At 43.2% G+C, this 17,753-nt stretch overlaps 2 protein-coding genes across 5 annotated transcripts; one reads left to right on the top strand and one right to left on the bottom strand.

Annotated features, from left to right (window-relative positions):
- Positions 1–1,259: 1,259 nt before the first annotated feature.
- Positions 1,260–6,412, bottom strand: LOC110117332. The gene is made up of 7 exons (XM_020855499.2): positions 6,224–6,412; positions 4,270–6,122; positions 3,538–4,137; positions 3,358–3,368; positions 3,031–3,122; positions 2,301–2,525; positions 1,260–2,187 (listed from the first exon to the last, which is right to left on the bottom strand). The coding sequence occupies exons 1-7, from the start codon at positions 6,236–6,238 to the stop codon at positions 1,771–1,773; spliced, it is 3,213 nt and encodes a 1,070-aa protein (XP_020711158.2). The 5' UTR covers positions 6,239–6,412; the 3' UTR covers positions 1,260–1,770.
- Positions 6,413–7,313: 901 nt separating this feature from the next.
- On the top strand, positions 7,314–17,655 carry LOC105691424 (organic cation transporter 1-like). 4 transcript variants are annotated; one of them, XM_048649419.1, is made up of 10 exons: positions 7,314–7,499; positions 9,095–10,517; positions 10,662–11,000; positions 15,491–15,749; positions 15,845–15,936; positions 16,012–16,215; positions 16,283–16,514; positions 16,600–16,731; positions 16,802–17,156; positions 17,231–17,655. In XM_048649419.1, the coding sequence occupies exons 2-10, from the start codon at positions 10,392–10,394 to the stop codon at positions 17,433–17,435; spliced, it is 1,944 nt and encodes a 647-aa protein (XP_048505376.1). In that variant the 5' UTR covers positions 7,314–7,499; positions 9,095–10,391; the 3' UTR covers positions 17,436–17,655. The 4 variants fall into 4 exon arrangements, with proteins under 4 accessions (XP_048505376.1, XP_048505375.1, XP_048505374.1 ...); XM_048649418.1 differs by having other exon boundaries at positions 7,314–7,524; XM_048649417.1 differs by having other exon boundaries at positions 7,445–7,751.
- Positions 17,656–17,753: the final 98 nt, after the last annotated feature.

Here is a 17,753-nt window from a genome sequence, read left to right as displayed (position 1 = left end):
AGGTGCGTTATTTATTATTCACAATTGTAATATCGTGGGCGGTGGCAACGCGGTAATTCAAATAATAGTGAGGAGCTTATCGTGAAAGAAGGAAATTTACGCGTTATGTGCGAGACCCTCAAGCTTATAGGTACTATAGAGCTCAATCGATGCGACCTGCCCACCCTAGCTGCTGCGGGGTTTTCCGTCACCTATATTAATTGTTCAATTCCCCCTTCCCTCCTACATTCGCCAGATCTCCGTCTCCACCTCCTTCACATACCCCTTACGTAATATTATATGCCTGTGATAAGCAATGTATAAGTTTATTCGCATACCTCACCCTGGGACGACCCTTAACCGTTATTAACACCGGCTAATCACTCCGCATCGTCGCCTGGAGCCTGAGGCGTGTTACGCTACGGCTATGTGCACTTTACAACATTTCAAATGCTCGCGAAAAAGAAAATAGCGATGACATGTTGTATTACGATTCGAAATCTCTGCTATATGTGCTACCACGTACTACTATGCTATTAATATTAATATCGTGGTTTTCGATATAAATTAATATGAAGTGATAGACGATCACGAAGTAATCGCGACATTAGGCGACATTAACACACCCTTTCGTATGACGCGCTTACCACCCCGTAATAAAATTCAATTGCAAACAGCCGTTAAATTGCGGAACTTGCAACCAAAGGGGATGGGGCTTGCAACGACGCGAGGCGCGGTAATCTTGTGCAGCAGTCAACGCCGGGCGCGACTGACGCCGGTCCAATTATCGCATGCTTCGATCAATCGTAATAACATCTGAATTAAATTACTTGTTCTGGAGGTTGGAAAGCGAATTGTAACTAATGGGAATTGCAACTGAAGAAGCTTACTCAGACTAGTCTTCATTTTTCCGAATTTCCATATAAGGGGATATTATGCGGATATGAATATTCTATCGGAACAATTGTCACCTGGTGATTATAGCCAAATTACGCAAAATAACAAAAAATAGATTTCTTAGATTTTGGAATGATTTAAAATGTACGATTAAAAATTTTGTGTGAAAAAAGTAACAAGGCATCACAAAGTCGCTAACGGATCGAACGAAACTTCCCGTCTTCTATTCTCAGATAATAGGCAAAAATCCTGAAAAAATTAAAAAGAAAATTGAAATCTTTCTTTCTAGAATCACAGTTGAAATCCGTTAGTTTTTAGACTGCAGGTATATAGGTTGGAAAAATCTCTCCATACTCTGAAATAAAACGGACCCGAAACCCGTATGAAAATTATACTAAAAATTTATTTGTGAAGTTTAGATTATAAATTTTACAATTATACAAGCGCCAGCACATTTTACCGATATGTGCGATGGAGTACACAATGATAATAGTACAATAATGGTTAATAGTCTTAATGATAATATAACAAAATAGCCTAGGGATAAATTCTCTGCGAAATATTAGATATATTATATATTTATATACTTCCGTAGAATAGTTTACTAAAGGTAAAACCACCTTGTATCGCAAAGGAGCTATACCAGTTTAATTGGATTTATCACGTTCTGTCTGAATAATCCAGAATAGCTGGAATAAAAATCTTCCTGTTACTCTTAGAAACTCAGTGACAGTGACTTTAACAAACTCTCAGAAATTTTATGGTTGATTAGAATGTTGATAAAGAATATTTTTCATAAAATTATTTGTTTTCCAAATTGCAAGATTGTAAAGAACTGCTTTCTTCCTCACACAGGTCTACGTTCCGATCAACTCAATTATAATACACGCAGAATTAAGAGTTGTGTAGTATCTGATTAAAGGCATTAAACGAAGTTTCTAGGTCAAAAAGAAGCTGCCTGACTTGACTCTCTGATAGCTCATCGGATGCAGACATGTTGTTGAGAGTTTGAAGCCATCCAGATACTTTCTGCTTGCCGTCAAAGTCACTCGGCAAAAGACTGAGCCTATTCATTGTGTCCATTAGGTCTCTCAAATCAGGAGTCAGTTCATCCATCGCCTTAATTTCTAAGCGGAGTTTGTCCATGAGAGTTATGAACAATGACACAATATCTGCAATGCACTTTGATGTGTTTCCTTTATCATCCTTTATTGTAATCGGACGATCCTCTTTGATCCTTTCTAATGCAGCTGGACAATCAAGTCGGTAAGCTTTTGCAAATGCGTCAATGGATGAAAATTCGCTTTGTACCTGCAACAAATAATACTGAATAATTAATTCTGATAAATTTGGCAGCAAAAAGTTTTTTCTTCGTCAATACCAAATGAAAGATAAAACATATTCGTATGGTAGGTGAGATTTACCTGTTTGAATGCTGCCCTGTATTGTACGAGTAGTTTGCTGCAGGCTACTGTGTATTCTTTTGGTGTAACACAATCTCTGATGTAGGCTTTCTCCAAATGTTGCAAGGTATTCACAAGAGCATATAAATCAGCTTGATTATCATGCTTCTCACGCTCTCTTGCATTTTTGTACAGTTTCACCTCCTCGTACAGTTCTGGTCGATCTTGACCAACAGACATGTTTCTCTAAAAAAGTTTTCCCTATTAACAAACGATATGAAGTTCGATGATATACCAGCAAGACTTGTTAATAGCTTGGTATAAAAATATATGAAAGATGAGGTTGTAAGTTGTATCAGGACTGATCACAGTTCCTAAATATAACATGTGTTCATCAAGTTTGAATGAGATATGCTTTATTTTTATCATTTCCTTGAATCTACGCTCAAATAACGAAATCAAGTATCCATAAATCTCTGCTCTTAATCTAGATAACAAGGTTAGGTTCGAAGATTGAACTTGTTATGATTCATCAACATGATGTGTAGTTGCAAAGTATTTTCAATACGTCGGCTGGAGCTTATCAACATTTATAAAAAGTAACCGAGTATAATTACTATTTATTCGTTGAATTATTAGTTGAACTAGAGAATAATACCGTTGATAATTCTGATGTCCACTTTCTGTTTAGACAGAATTTTAATTGTCAAAATAAGATACCAATGATTTATCATACAAACTTTACACTCACCTGCTTCTGATGATACAAAAACCAGATGAATAAAAATGAAATCGACGCTTCGAAACCAATTACTAAACGAACTGTCACTTGACTGTGTGGTTATGAATGACCCATACCCCCGTTGACATTGACGCAAGCTACGCGCATACGCCAGCAGCGAAGCTTCATTCACATGCGCAGAAGAAATTAGATAGATTAGCGGGTTGCAGCATACAAAAAATAACACAAAAATTAATGATATATTTAAGTAGATATTAATTAGCAATTTACGCATGGATGAATTTCTCTTTGCATAGCTTATCTACTAGACAGTTAGTAGGTGAATCATTAAATTACTTCCAGCATCACTTAAAATCACCACAAAGATGTTTATTTACATCAAAGTATGGTAGTAACAAATTATGCACTTAATCATGGGCGATATATTCTTTCGCTATATAAATAGTGTATTCTCTGAAAACAAAAATTATCACTTTTCTTCTCAATTCTCGAAGATCATTTTTACATTTGAAATACTATTTGAATATTTCATTAATTACGTCTATCTTCTGATGATTAGTAAATTTAATCAAACAAGAATCATCGACTGTGCCGTTCTGTAAGCATGGACAGTCGTACTTACGAGTAACCACGCTTTGTTTATTGCACTCTCTTTTATCTTCCTCCAATTCTGTAACAACGTTTTGTTCTAGTTTGACTTTAACTGGATTCGATACAACAGTAAAATACAAAGCGTGTAAAATCAAATTTCCTTGATCAGAATTCCGATTGAATATTTTCCATGGTGAATATATTTTGAAGACAGTTCCGTTCAGCATTATAACTGAACCAACATAATCTGGGGTAGTCATCACGACCAGATCTTTACATTCACCGATTGTCTGCTCGCTGTTGCCAGCAGACTTATGCCAACAGTCCTTCAACAAGTTGAACGGATCCTCAACCATTGTGCACCGGTATAAATTTTTCCCATACTGCTGCCAAGACTCCGTAACTAGTAGTGTGGCACAAGGTGGCCCCTCAAACGGACATTGTCGAGACATTTGGTGCCTCCATATTCGAATGCTTGATAACTGACTGCCCACCAATTTCTGTAGCCGGGCGCTTAAACCTCCCCTGGAAGAAATTAAAACAGCAGTTTCATTCAAGTGTTATTAAAGGCTAATCAGATCTTCATGTAGATGCGCATTGAAAAAGAAATGTGTATGATTTCGAAGTTATTATCAATACTAAAACATTTCTCCTTACTTTTTGTGTCTTTTCTTTTTTTTCTTTGCAGAATCTAGCAACTCTGATATAATGGTCGACTGCTTAGGTGTCCGAGGAGGACTAGACTCCACACTTATATCAATGACAGACACTTCCGGCAAAAAATAATCTTTTTGTGACAGTGAATCAGATATTTTGAGGGAAGCAGTTCGGATCGGTTCTAGCGAATGAACTGCTGTTGGTTGTGATGATTCCAGGCAATTCTGAGTCATAGGTTCCTCAATGAGATCACTGACAGTCTTGTCGCTCTCTGATTCTGCTTCATTAATTAGCTTGTCCAAGAGACGAGCATTATCCTCTTCAGATTCACTACTGATATCAAATTCAATATGCTCCGTGTCAGTTGGTGGCACTTTACTTTCAGGTATAAACTCCGAATCGGGAATGATAATTTTGTCATCCGGTAAATTTTGCTGGCTTACGGATGGAGGCATCGGCTCTGTATCTTCAATGAAACTGCAAAATGATTTTCGGAGTTCATGGAGATTACTAAAGCTTCTGTCTCTTTTCATTTTGTTTCCGATAATTGGAGATGTAGGGTGCCCGTGTTTTTCATTGAATGAGGGGGGAGGAGAATGTGAAGTATTCAAAACAAATTCATTGTTCATTGAAGAACTGAATTCAGCTTCAAAAATTCCTGTTTTCATATTCATTATCGATGTTTCAGGATCAGCCACCTTTTTATGGATATTTGATGTTAAAATCTCTGGGAGTTTTTGTAAGGTACCAGAAATCTGTTCATCATTGAAGATACTTTGACATGATTTCAAGCTATCAACTTGTTTCATTTTTACATTAACAGGATCAGCCTTTAAATCTTTCAATTTTTTTTTCAATTTGCAAGATCTTTCTCTTTTTACACGAGATTTAATGACAGGAGAAGAAGGGTGCTGCTTGCTTTCTGATTCCAGGTGTTGAGTCATTTCTTCTGAAGGGCCAGCCTCACAATGTCTTCCCTCTTGACCAACTGGCAGCTCACTTTGATCATCCTCATTGAAGCTCATTTCAAGAGATTCGAGTCTCTGGGAGATTTGGTCCTCGCCAAAGATATCTTGGCTTGATTCGTAACTGTCTAACTTGCTCTGCCTATATCCTGTGAGAGACTCATCCAAGTTTGTGATCCCTTTCACATCAGACTTATTATCCAAACCAAACTTCAATCGTTCTCTAGGTCTCTTGCGTTTTAGTCGGTGATGTTTTTTTGCTGAAGAATTCTGCCTGCTTCCAAGTATAGGAGACATCTTAATATTCGAAGCATTTTCACCATCTTTGTCTGGGGTACTCTTGTACTCATTGAGCATTGAATAATTACAGCTCCTTCTGCCTCGTAGAAATTTGTACTTCCCTACGATTGGAGACTTTGTAAGATCTGACAAATCTTTGACCTTATTTTCTGATTCCACACTCCCAGGATGTCGTGAAGCAAAATTTGTGCGATTTCCTGCTATGAGAGATTTTTCAAGGTCTTGAACAGGTGCAGAATAGCAATTGCTTCCCATTTGACGGGATGAAGAACATTGTCTCTGATTTTTAGGCAAAAATCCTTCCATGGGGGATGATGGACAGCTGACACTTGGCTCTGAATTAGGAGGTGTACATATTTCTTGTGTAATCCATTGAGCTACAAGTTCCATTGTTTGTATCTTGCCGAGGCTGGCTAGATCAAAGTCTGTTTGTTGAATTCCATTAGAGCAGGTCATATTGTCATTGAAGTCCAATCTTTTAACTTGAATCTGTCTCATAGTGGAATCAGGATTTACTCTGGCAGTTTGCAAAAGTGGTTTGTTTTTTTCAAACAGAGTTGAAAATGGCCCTACGCACCTGGACCAACCCTGTAAGAAGAAAATCAAAGCAAAAATGAAAAATACCATGAAAAGAATTTAAGGTGGGGATAATTTATTGAAAAATGAGTCTTGTCTTTGATTATACTTACATCTTCATTATTCATCTCTGTACGTAATGATCACAAAACGGGCACGTCTTATCTACTCATCAAACACACGAAATAATTGTTCATTCACATTAACTCTTTTAGTTTGACAGATTATCATGGAGTCACGTGGAGGTACGCGTCTTTAATGGAGCGGCCATGTCAGCGTCCCCTACGACATTATCTGTTTCCATGACAACGACGCTTCATTCAAATGTAAGCGGGACGTCGACATCGTCGCGTCGAACGCGTTCGTTGACTGAAGACAACGACTTGAATACTGCGACCTGCAATCAAATCAACTATGTTGAAAGCTATGAATTATAAACCTCAGTTCGATCGATGATCGGTGAAAGTTTCTGAGCGGGGATTTGCAGAATAATTTGACTCTCCCGAATGTAGAGGTTTCCCTATTAGATTCAAATTGAATAAATATCACAGGAGAATCGAATGAGTAATTTTACTCACTCCATTTACTTACATACATTGTATCAATGAGTGTTATTCAATATAGTATCACGGTATTCCGTAGATGCATGAGGCGACCAACAGCATCAATGAATAAAAATTACCGCTGAGTACATTGATAAATTAAATTGCTTTCCGGAATGAATAGCCTGCATGCGATCGTTTCTATAGAATCTACGAGCTTAATTTAATTATCTTATAGATACTGTAACGCCTGCGATTCCCGTATATTTAAAATGATATGTCAGTCTCCGCATGTATTTCATTCTTATATTGCACGGTTGCACGATGGTTGATGCGATCAAGGATATATATCCGACGTGGAGTCTCTCATAGAGTATCGAGTTCCGGGTGGATTATTGTTGAGAGAAAACTAAATCGGCAAACTTGAAGCATGCGAAGAGCAATTACCGCGCAAGTGTCGAGGAACCCCTTTTATATTAATAGTCACGCTAGCATATGAACCGTATATAACATCGCACAGGGGAGTTACTGCCGATGGGACGTCAAGAAGCACGGCCAGGGGGTCAGGGGGTCCTCAAAATGATAGATAGATGACTATAATGCGTACATACGTTGTAATGTACATATCCAAAGAGAAGAGAAGAGATGGTGTAGCGATGTGCGATGGCGGCGTTGTTAGAGGTGGAGCTGTTGGATGCTGGATGCTGCAGACTGGAGGCATGGAGGCTGGAGGTTGTGGAGGCTGCGACGGAGGAGGTGGAAGGACGGGATACTGGATCGACGGGGCCCCTCTGCAGTTGTTTTAGATTCAGTTCGTGATGGAGACTACAGACCACAGAATCTAGAGGTGCAGATGGTTGTATCTCCCTCCGGTTAATATATACATTATCTATATAGTGTTGCGAATTCTCTGCAGCCGTGTTTCAAAAACAATTAAATTCATTTCACTATATACCCACATCACCGGTATAGAATATTTCTACGAGTGATCTTCCGAGCTCCGGCTAGCTCCTGTGCGTGGCGACAATTCATCCCTTCGGACTCCGCGATTTTTTACCACGCGGTCGGCTTACAGAAACTGACCATACAAAGAATACAGGTACACGGACAGCCGTTCGGGGATTCAAATTCCTTCTGCCGCAAGATGTTTAGCAATCTTTGACGATTTTTTAAACAATCACGAATTTATGGACCGTTCGGTACACGGTTGGTCGTCCTTCCCGGAGATGAGATGAGCTTGGTCGATGGTAGGCGACGCGTTGAGGGCCGGATGTTGGTCAATTCGATCGTTTCATTGATTCATTGGTCCAACGTGATTGGCTGATTTGCCAGAGGCTCATCGCAAGATTATAAATCCGAAGTAATCTCCGCATCGGAACCCAACATATACCTGCCATAGGTATACGAAGGCCCGTTCTATCGAATCCCGATAAATTTTTCCATTTTTCTAAAAATACATCACACACACAATTTCAATGACCACCAATAACGTTCGAACCTTCTTTTTCAACGTAGTTTCATCGCATCGTGTGAGACCGTTTGACAAAATGAAACGCAAGTCTAATCAATTAAATACTTGATCGTAGTCTGGCGGCGTAAACGGCGATTGTCAAAGAGAGAGATTGGTTGATTGACGATTAGCTTGGAAACAGTAGAATTTGTCTTGTTTACACAATATGTAAGATATTTCTGTCAAGTGCATGTCACGATGTTCGTCCCTCACGTGATGTCATCGGTCGCGAGTCTTCGTTCGACGATTCCAACTACGAAACGTCAAATGCCTACAGACACCGTCTCGTCTTACGATCAGTGATCACTTGGAACGCGTTTACAATTAGATTACAAACTACTGCGGTCTGGCTATTCCATAAAGATACCTATTGATCATTTTATTAGACACCTGGCTACGATGAAATCTCCGGGCACACCCCGGAAATAATGCGAGAAAAAATATACAAAATGAAATGTTTTCCGTTGAATTTTGAGTATTTTTCTAGTCACCTTTTCACAAATGCTATCACCGTTGCAAAATTGAAATCTCATACGAATGCGAGACTGAAAATCGATCCTTCCAAATTCAATCTTGAATCGAAGCCTCTGGCGTTTTGGTTCCGTTCCATCATACTTTACTGTAAAATCACAAATCGCACCGCGTATTCCCGCCAAGATTGAATGTCTTGCCGCTGAAAATTTTATCACCGCAATATAGCTATAAGATAAACGAATATAACGAGTGATGCTCAAACATCGTTTGAATTGGTGTGGCCAATCGACATTTGCAACTAACGTAGATAATACATTTAACACGTGCCGTCGTTTCGTGCGATATAATCAGATAATTTCTCTCCATATTCCATGTGTCCTTTGGTACATTTTTTAACTTCATTGTCCGCGGTTTCACGGTGCAGCTGTAAGTTAAACCACGTTGAATTCACTTTACAGGTGACTGCAGCTTACAGGGAAATTAACTAGGCATTCGATAATCAATTAATCGTTACGATTTACCGAAGGAAGTGAGGGCCACGCGGAAGGTGGAGATGTTTCATGAAGTTGGGAAGGTTTCTTCAACTTTTCCCGGAAACGGCTGACCCTCCTTGGCGTCGGAAAATGACGTGATTGCGATTTAAGTAAAGAGGAGAACGCGCGTACGATTTCAAGAAATTAAAAAGCAAGTGCAACCCCAGGGGGGTCGTAACTTGGTAGCGCATCTCGCCGCAACTTTCTTTACCGCTTTCCTGCAATTTACTTTCAGAAGTAAAAACGAAAAAAGGAAACAATTTGGAAAGATAAATATTAGGAAGAATAGATAGTTGGCGCGGCAAAAGGGAGAGAGGAGATAAAAGATAAGAGAAAGGAAGAAAGTTTGGGTCGGAGCTAATCTGACGTGGGCACTGGAAAATTCAGAGACAATAAGCAGGATGCGATTCTCCGGTTCTGTTCGGCACTCTACGCAATTCTACCTTGACCGGTTCAATTAAAAAATCATTTCCAAGTGTCTCCGGAGTTTCCGTAAATTCAGGACTTGGGGCACTGCAAGGCTCGTGATTATGGTGAACGGATTATGAAGTGATCGATTGACGAGTTAATCGAAATCAGCGGAGCGAAATTGAAATTGAGCAAAACGAACCAGAGGACCGAAGAAATAAAAATAGATCGAACTAGTGAAGTGCGCGTGTGAAATATGTACGGTGTTAAATATGTAACGATTTGTTTAAACTGTCGCATTTAATCCAATTCGACTTATCAACAAATGTAGTACAGAGCTGAGTGTATTTTAGTTTGTAAGACAGAGCAGTAACGCGGTAGTTTCGAATTCAGTGGGCATTCAGATATAACAATAAAAACCAAAAGACGATAAAAAACGATTTTGTATCAAAAGAAAATATATATAGGGTATTAGTCAAATATACAGTTGGATATCATTCTAATTTATTAAATTCAGATTTATAATCGCATTTTACAGTCATCTCCATTAACGTACCCGCCATCGGGGTTTATATAAATAAATAAATAAATAAATAAAATACGAAGGATATCACGGATTTCACGGTTTTATTCGGAGATAAATAATTCCGGAGGGGTAACGTAGGTAAACGAAAAATCGCGAAGACATATCCGTATAACATATGTTATAGAGGACGCAGGATAGACGGACATGCGCGACGGTCATGCGGGCTGATCCGAAGAAACCCTGTTGCTCTCTGCTGCAGTCTTCGAAAGTTATCGAAATTCTTGAAAGATGAGTACCATCGACTTCGACGACGTGCTCGTGCACGTGGGCGAGAAAGGACGATACCAAAACATCATGTACTACCTGCTTTGTATACCCGCAACCCTGCCGGCGGCATTTCTCGCATTTTCGCAGGTAAGTGTTACGAGAAAAAATAATCAATCCAAATTCACCGTTCGATGTGCATGAAAAGGACAATATCTTCCCACCTTTTCGAATCGAGTTTCAAATTGATTTACCAATTTCTCTCGCGTCATATCGTCTTCGACTGACCTCCAGGTGTTTGTGAGTGCGTCGCCGGAGCACTGGTGCCGAATTCCCGAATTGGAGAACTCGAACTTGACCTTGGACCAGAGGAAGGCGTTGTCGTTACCCTACACCCCAAAATCGGACGGTCGCCGTTCGTATTCACGTTGCTACATGTACGATGTGAATTACACGGCGATAATCGAGGCATGGCTCCACCAAGAGCAGATAACGACCTCAAATTTCACGCGGACATCCAACATCGGAGCACCCGGACCACCTCCGGTTGGTAGCACCGAGTGGCCGATCAGCAAATGTCAACACGGTTGGATATACGACAGGAAGGACTACGACAGCACGCTCGTCACAGAGGTAAACTCTCGCTTGTCTCTCCGTTCGATTCTTCTCTCTCATCCCCTGTGTTCGCACTTTTTCATCAACGAAGTTCACGATAGTTCACGATTAGTCGATATTTTAGGAGTGTCGGGACTTGACAAAATGAAAAAAAAAAAACAAACAAATTGCCCGTGATTTTTACTCGGAAGATTTCAATTGGCATGTTCCGCACAAGTTTGCCTTCCATCTGATCGGATCTCAGTCTTCTGAGTTACCATTTTGCAATATCACAACAGCATGAATAAATCATTATCACACATCTGTGCATTTATCAATCACCCCGCTGTCTCTCTCTCTCTCTCTCTCTCTCTCCCGTTCCCTCAATGTCCATATTCGTTCCGTTACCCCCGTTATGCATTGTGCGTTTTTACCGCCCCCTCCCTCTCGCCCCGTAACCCATAAACGGGTGACTGTCCACCCAAGGTCAAGATCGCCAAGGCTAAGGCTGTCTTCCGATCGAGTTTCCCAGCCTATAATCGAGCGCGTGTGTACCGCACCGTCGGCATAGGTATATACGCTACGAATGGGATAAAGCTCTACAAACAACGTGCATATCGGTCGCCCCTGGTCGTTGCCCGACATGCTGTGCCTGCATCAGCTGCATCTAGCGACTCTATCTCTTATCGTAGGAATAGCCAGCGTGGGCGTTGCGTCGTACGCACGCAGCTTATTACGTATGGGTCCGTATGCACGATTATATCCCAGTCACGAAGAGGATCTCTAGGTATATTACAATCATCGCCATCGACGTCATCATCGTCATCATCATCACGCGTACGTACTACGACTGTTTCCGCATTTGCATAATTAGGTCAGACACTCGTTTTATTTCTAATTTGTGCGGCGTCACGCGGGTGCCGCGACTTTTTTATTCCAAGGATCGGTAGGAGTCGTGACCGAAATGTTCATTTTCTTTGCGCTTTTATGCCCCGCGTCCTCGATGCTCCGGCGGTTTTATGAAACTCGAGATTTTACGGCGTTGTAGGTACAAAATAAAACTTGGAATGTCTGCACGTTTTCATATTTCAACGCATCAACCGAATATGTGGTGAATCTAGGTACCGCAATGCGACGGTGTCCGGGGGTGTTCCGCACAGCGAAAGAGTAAGAGGAATAAAAATAAATGGAAGAAAAGTAGAGCCGAGGTGAATTCGCGTCGCGGTATCCCGAGATCGAACGGTTCGGGTTCAGGGGTCGTTCGTTCGCGTTCATTCTGACTTTCTTCGGGTCGAGCCACTCGGAGATACGATTTCAGCCGGTGTGAAGTAAAAATGAGTAGAAAACGGTTTGGCAAAAGGTGAAAGAGCGACTGATAGATTGCAGCTATGGTGGCGTCAGCAATTGCCGTCCAATTTACCCCCGCTTCCCGTCACGTGACGCTTCCAAACACGCATGCAAGTGTACGCTGTGTGGCAAACTGGCCGCTATAGGCGATTGATGGTATAGTCGTCGAGCGACGGTGGCTGGCTCTTGTCACTCGCACGATTGATTCCCAGCGAACGACCGAACCCGCGCAAGGATAACCCCGAGGGGGAGGATCGATCGTAATTCGCAAACGAATCGGTTTCTTCGATCTCCGTTAACGGAAAATGCGTAGGTGTTCCATTTATCGAATACATGATCGATGGATGCGATTCGTGTTTATTTTCGACCCGGTGTGACTCGCAGCCGCGACTCTTCCCTCGTACAACGATCGGGGAGGAAGAAGACGGCGATGAATATTTTTTTTGGCCAGCGTAAGATTCGAAGGGTGTGGATCCGGAGGCTAGGACCGCGGAGATCTCTGGGGAAGCGTTGAGACCGGAAACGGACGTTTCCTAAATTGTGATTGACCGATCGAGGCCAAACGGATACGGAGGCTTCTCGTCGTATAAACTGTTTACCGCGAATACTCGCGGTGTGGGAGAGCCAGAGGACACACATGCACACCGCCGTAGCGTACCTACGTACACCTATTTTAATGGCTATGACCATATCTAACCGCGTGAACATAGGTGTAGATCCTATCACATCACGTCCAGTACACCTAATACCGATGCCAATGACGACGTTTATTATCTACGTACGCAGCGTTTTACTATCATCGCCTATGTACGTTTCGACACTTGTGCATCACACTAGTCTATATAATTTATGTGTTGGCATGTGCAATGTACGTTACATCCACACGGCGAGATCGAGTACACGGATCATGGACTTTTGCGCGACCTCCACACCCCCTTCCCCCCTCCGCCCCCGACGGGTTTATTATCAGCTGTGTGAAAGAGCTCCGGAAGGTCGGAAGTTGCTTCCGATAATCGTTTAAATTGTCATACGAATGCCGCTGATTCCCCCCCTGATTATATTAGGCGACCCTTACGATCGGTAGAACGCGGAATTCCAAGAATCTTCCTATACCGGCGTATGTGTACTGAATATCCGCGAGAGCGGCTAGATCCGACGTAAACAAATCTGTTACTTTTGCACTCGCTGAAGTGTAACGCGTTAACTTTAATCTGCACACGTGCGGTGCACTCCAGCGCGGCTCATCATCGTAGCCCCGTACCTAACGCTGATGATACCGACTACGAGTAGCAGCTATACGAGTACACGAGCTCACCGACTCGTCGGACCGAAAGAGCGGCCTTAAGATTCCAGATTACTCGCGGACGCGAGAAAAGGGTCGAGTCGTTCCGGATGCATCGTAACGGAAATTCAAACTCGGTCTTAAATTTCCGTAAGACTAGCTGCGACCGCAGTGGGGAGAAAATTAGGCGGAAGCCACGCGCCGCATATGCAGCAAACGAGAGTCAGAAGACAACGACCGACGATTCGAAGATTCGAAACGATTCTAAGATCCCCCCCGAGGCGCGAGTTGGGCCTAATAAATCCAGGGACCGGAAGCGCGACGACTTCTCGTTGCCCACGTTGTCTGATAAGAGAAACAACGTCACTACCGCGGTACGGATGACTCGTAATTTTTGACGGCCACGCGAAAAGTCGATTCGAACGAATAATAGAAATCTACAATAGAAATCGGCGTTCCACGATCGATCCTATCGCCGCGAATTCAATTCGCAACGGCGTGCGAAATCCGACGATAGCGGGCGATTTGAAAAAGAATTGGCAAATTGTAGCGGTGGCTTATAGGGCGCTTCTAAGCGAACGGTAATCGCGTAAGCTAAATTCAAATCGCGAGACAAACGAACGGATGAACGCATGTGGACGGATGGATGGATGGATGGACGGACGTACGAGTAGCGCGCAGCTTAATAGACTAAGCAGCCACGGGGGAGCACGCTCCTCCTGTCAACCGAGGGTGATGGACACCTCTCCCTGTGGGAGCCACCCACACACACTCGGAATTCTCGACGACGAACGCGCGATTTGCGATACGCGATATTCGCTGCCTCCACTCCACTGACTTCGGAGACTTTCGTGACGCAATGACGTCAATTATCCCTCGGCGCATATCGTCAATGGCATCCCAAGATATATTTTCATTGTTTCATCGATCCTTTTCGATCCAATTCGATTGTCGGAGATATTTATTCTGTAAATGGGAATTTCATCCCATTGCAGATATAAAATCGCTGTGAAAGATTTCCGGCAATTTCATAAACTAGTGATTTCACTCAACGGGGTAAAGAAAAAGAGAAAAAATTCGTTAGTCCTCAGATCTAGGTGCGATTGCAACGGATAGGTCCGTACCACACGTAATGATTCACATATGACGTACGTACGTATACGCAGATACGTGCACGTCGAAAACATGCGGTGGAGATTGTGGCCGGTTAGTTGGGTGCAGATATGACAGCGTTGAATGTGTGGGAGATTGGATCCACGATCCACGTACGGATCCATGCATTGGCCCGTACATTCAGATCGTTCACGCACGACTCTGACCCTCAATCTCGCAGCTCCGACGATATCCTCCGGACATACACCGCAATCAGCGTCAGTTCCTGCCAAACTTCGGATACGCAAACTCGCATGTTATACACCTACACTCGGCGCAGATGTACCTTGACCGCTCGGGTCACAGTAGCGGGGCGCTTATGAGTTTTTTTTTTTTTTTTCTTTCTTTAATCATGGAAACTCTAAAATTCGTACCACTCCCACTTCCGTATTTACTTATCTCGTATCTCCATTACCCCCGACTGAACTATGGCACTTGTACGAATTGTCTGAACAAACAATGAAACAATTTCGATGACAGCACTCGCGGTGCACCAGCTACTTGATACATACCCTGTTTAAGAACTCAGAGGAACTACTTATTGTTAGTACTATTTGCCTTGGACAAATATGAATTGCGGCGGCGTAGGCGTCGTGAAAAGCAAGAGTGAATTCTCATCGCGTGCCACGCAAATGAGATTCGGAAGGCCAGACTTCTTCCCCGTTCATTTCCCGTCCTTCAATTTCTCAGTCCATTTCCGCTTTCGTCCGATGAAATATTTTTCATCGAATACCGTATATTCACGTAGCTAGATCTGGTATGCGACAACAGTTGGTGGCCCTCGACGTCAACGACGTTTTTCTACGTCGGTAGCCTATTTGGGAACGTCGTTTTCGGGTGGATAGCCGACAAATGGGGTCGGAGGACTGCCTTCTTCGCGATCCTCTTTCTCGAAGTGATAATATCGATCGCTACCAGTTTCAGTCCCAATTACGTAATCTACACCGCACTGAGGACCGTCAACGGCCTGTTCTTCCCCGCAATCTACCAGATACCTTTCATCCTGGGTACGTTCTCCCGAAATCGAGATTAGAATGTTTGAAAGAAAAAAAAAAAGAAAAAAACCACCGCTACCCTCTTAAAAATAAAACTCACGTTCCAGCCCTCGAATTGATGGGACCCAGATACAGGACTTTTGCTGGTATGGTTATCTGCATGTTCTTCGCAACGGCGATGTCCCTTTTAGCTCTGCTGGTGAGTGCGATTTCAAAATCCGCACCGCGATTGCGGTAATTTCCGAAATCGAAACTTGAAACTCTCTCTTCGCAGGGGTACTTCCTGAGGAATTGGTACGCCTTGTCTCTGGCGACGTCCGTACCCTTCGTCCTGCTATTCAGCTACTACTGGATAATTCCGGAGTCCCCCCGTTGGCTGCTGAGCAAAAATCGCATCGACGAAGCGGAGGTGATCGTCCAGCGGATGGCAAAAGTCAACGGAAAAACTGTGCCAACGAACTTCTTGAGGAAGATGGAGGTGCGGTTCGCGACTGCCCCGTCACAGCGACGCGGTTTTATCCGTTGAATATTTCCGCTGTTCGCAGATGGACATATTGAAGAAGCAGGGCATCTCCTGCAATGGAAGGAATTTCGGCGGTGCCGAAGATCGACCCCCACCTCCTTCCGCGACCCCGATGGATCTGATCAGAAACCCGAACATCAGGAAAAAGTTCTTCATTCTCGCGTTCGACTGGGTAGCCAACGCTGTTGTCTACAACGGGCTTTCCTACAACACCACCAACTTAGGAGTATCTGACTATTTGGCGTTTTTTATCGGTACGTGATTAGGCGATTAAGACGCATGTATCGTTCTTCCTAGGTAAAGTCCAACGAGTTTCATTGAGCAAATTCTGATGCACAGGAGGCATCGTCGAGATCCCATCATACTTCATCACTTGGTACGCGATGGACAGATTAGGGAGACGCTGGGTCCTCTGCCTCACGATGCTACTCGGTGGCGTGGCCTGTGTCTCCTGTATGTTCGTCCCGGAAGGTGGGAATCGATTTTTGATCGCTCAAAACTCCCGCCCAGGGCAAAACCTCTATTTAAAATTTCCTTACAGATGCCGTCTGGGTGACCGTGTCGCTTGCGATGGTCGGAAAATTTGGGATCGCGGCGTCGTTCGCGGTCTTTTACGTTTTCGTCGGGGAGTTACTGCCGACCGTACTCAGGTCACAGGCGATGGGCATCGCCTCATTTATCGCGGGAATCGGTTTGCTCACTTTTCCCTACATCGTCCACCTCGCAGTTTACTCCAGGGTTCTGCCCCTGATCGTCATGGGTTCTTTGAGCGTTGCCGGAGCCTTGACGTCAATCTTTTTGCCGGAAACTCTCAACATTCATCTTCCTCAGACTATAGAGGAGGGAGAACTATTCGGCGCAGACTTCAAACTCTGGTCTTGTCCCACCGGTGCGATGTGAGTGTCGACTGCCTTGTATCAATTTTACGTATCGAAAATGCGAAGCGAAAATATCTTTTGAATTCCATCAGGAGAAGACCGAAGGGGAACGAAGAAACGGAAATGCCCGTAAGGTTCCTGGTGAACGGTCGACCGGGAAGTCAATCGGCCGGCGATCTCGTTCAAGACGTACCGGAAGCAGCAAGGGTCAGTCTCCAGTGTCCGGAGGACGACCTAGGCGAGAACGAACTCCCGGAATCCGATTCGGAAATACGCCGGGAAGACGAAAAGGTCTGAGCGACGCCCCGCCTTCGGCATTTGATGGAGCCAGACCGCGGAACGCGTTCAGAAATCCGAGACGTTACGAAGGACGACGAGGTCGAGAAAACGGGAACGTTTCACGACAGATAAATTCTAACGACTTTGTATTATATCGCTGTAGGCACACATTGTATTTATTTTTCCATTTAATATATTGTCTTTCGTTTATAAGAAAAAAAAAAAAAACCATTCGGGAGTTGATTTCGTATTTATTACGTACGTACCTGGTCTGTGGTCACCCCTATTTTGCATCGGGCAACGGAATGTTGCCAAGGAGAATAAAGGAGACGGTCG

The sequence above is a fragment of the Athalia rosae genome, chromosome 2, assembly GCF_917208135.1.
Source record: "Athalia rosae chromosome 2, iyAthRosa1.1, whole genome shotgun sequence".
NCBI lineage: Eukaryota > Metazoa > Arthropoda > Insecta > Hymenoptera > Athaliidae > Athalia > Athalia rosae.
The sequence above is the reverse complement of the archived record's forward strand: the minus strand, read 5'-3'. Positions and strand labels throughout refer to the sequence as shown.

What these genes read in the sequence shown, in the direction of transcription:
- LOC110117332 (XM_020855499.2), bottom strand. An exon ending in AAAAAGAAAAGACACAAAAA is followed by an intron (nt 4,138 to 4,269) that starts GTAAGGAGAAAT and finishes AATTTCTTCCAG; the next exon opens with GGGAGGTTTAAGCGCCCGGC. An exon ending in TTTTGTATCATCAGAAGCAG is followed by an intron (nt 2,526 to 3,030) that starts GTGAGTGTAAAG and finishes AAACTTTTTTAG; the next exon opens with AGAAACATGTCTGTTGGTCA.
- LOC105691424 (XM_048649419.1), top strand. Translation starts at nt 10,392, where the DNA reads ATGAGTACCATCGACTTCGACGACGTGCTCGTGCACGTGGGCGAGAAA. An exon ending in CTATTTGGCGTTTTTTATCG is followed by an intron (nt 16,515 to 16,599) that starts GTACGTGATTAG and finishes TCTGATGCACAG; the next exon opens with GAGGCATCGTCGAGATCCCA. An exon ending in TCTTGTCCCACCGGTGCGAT is followed by an intron (nt 17,157 to 17,230) that starts GTGAGTGTCGAC and finishes GAATTCCATCAG; the next exon opens with GAGAAGACCGAAGGGGAACG.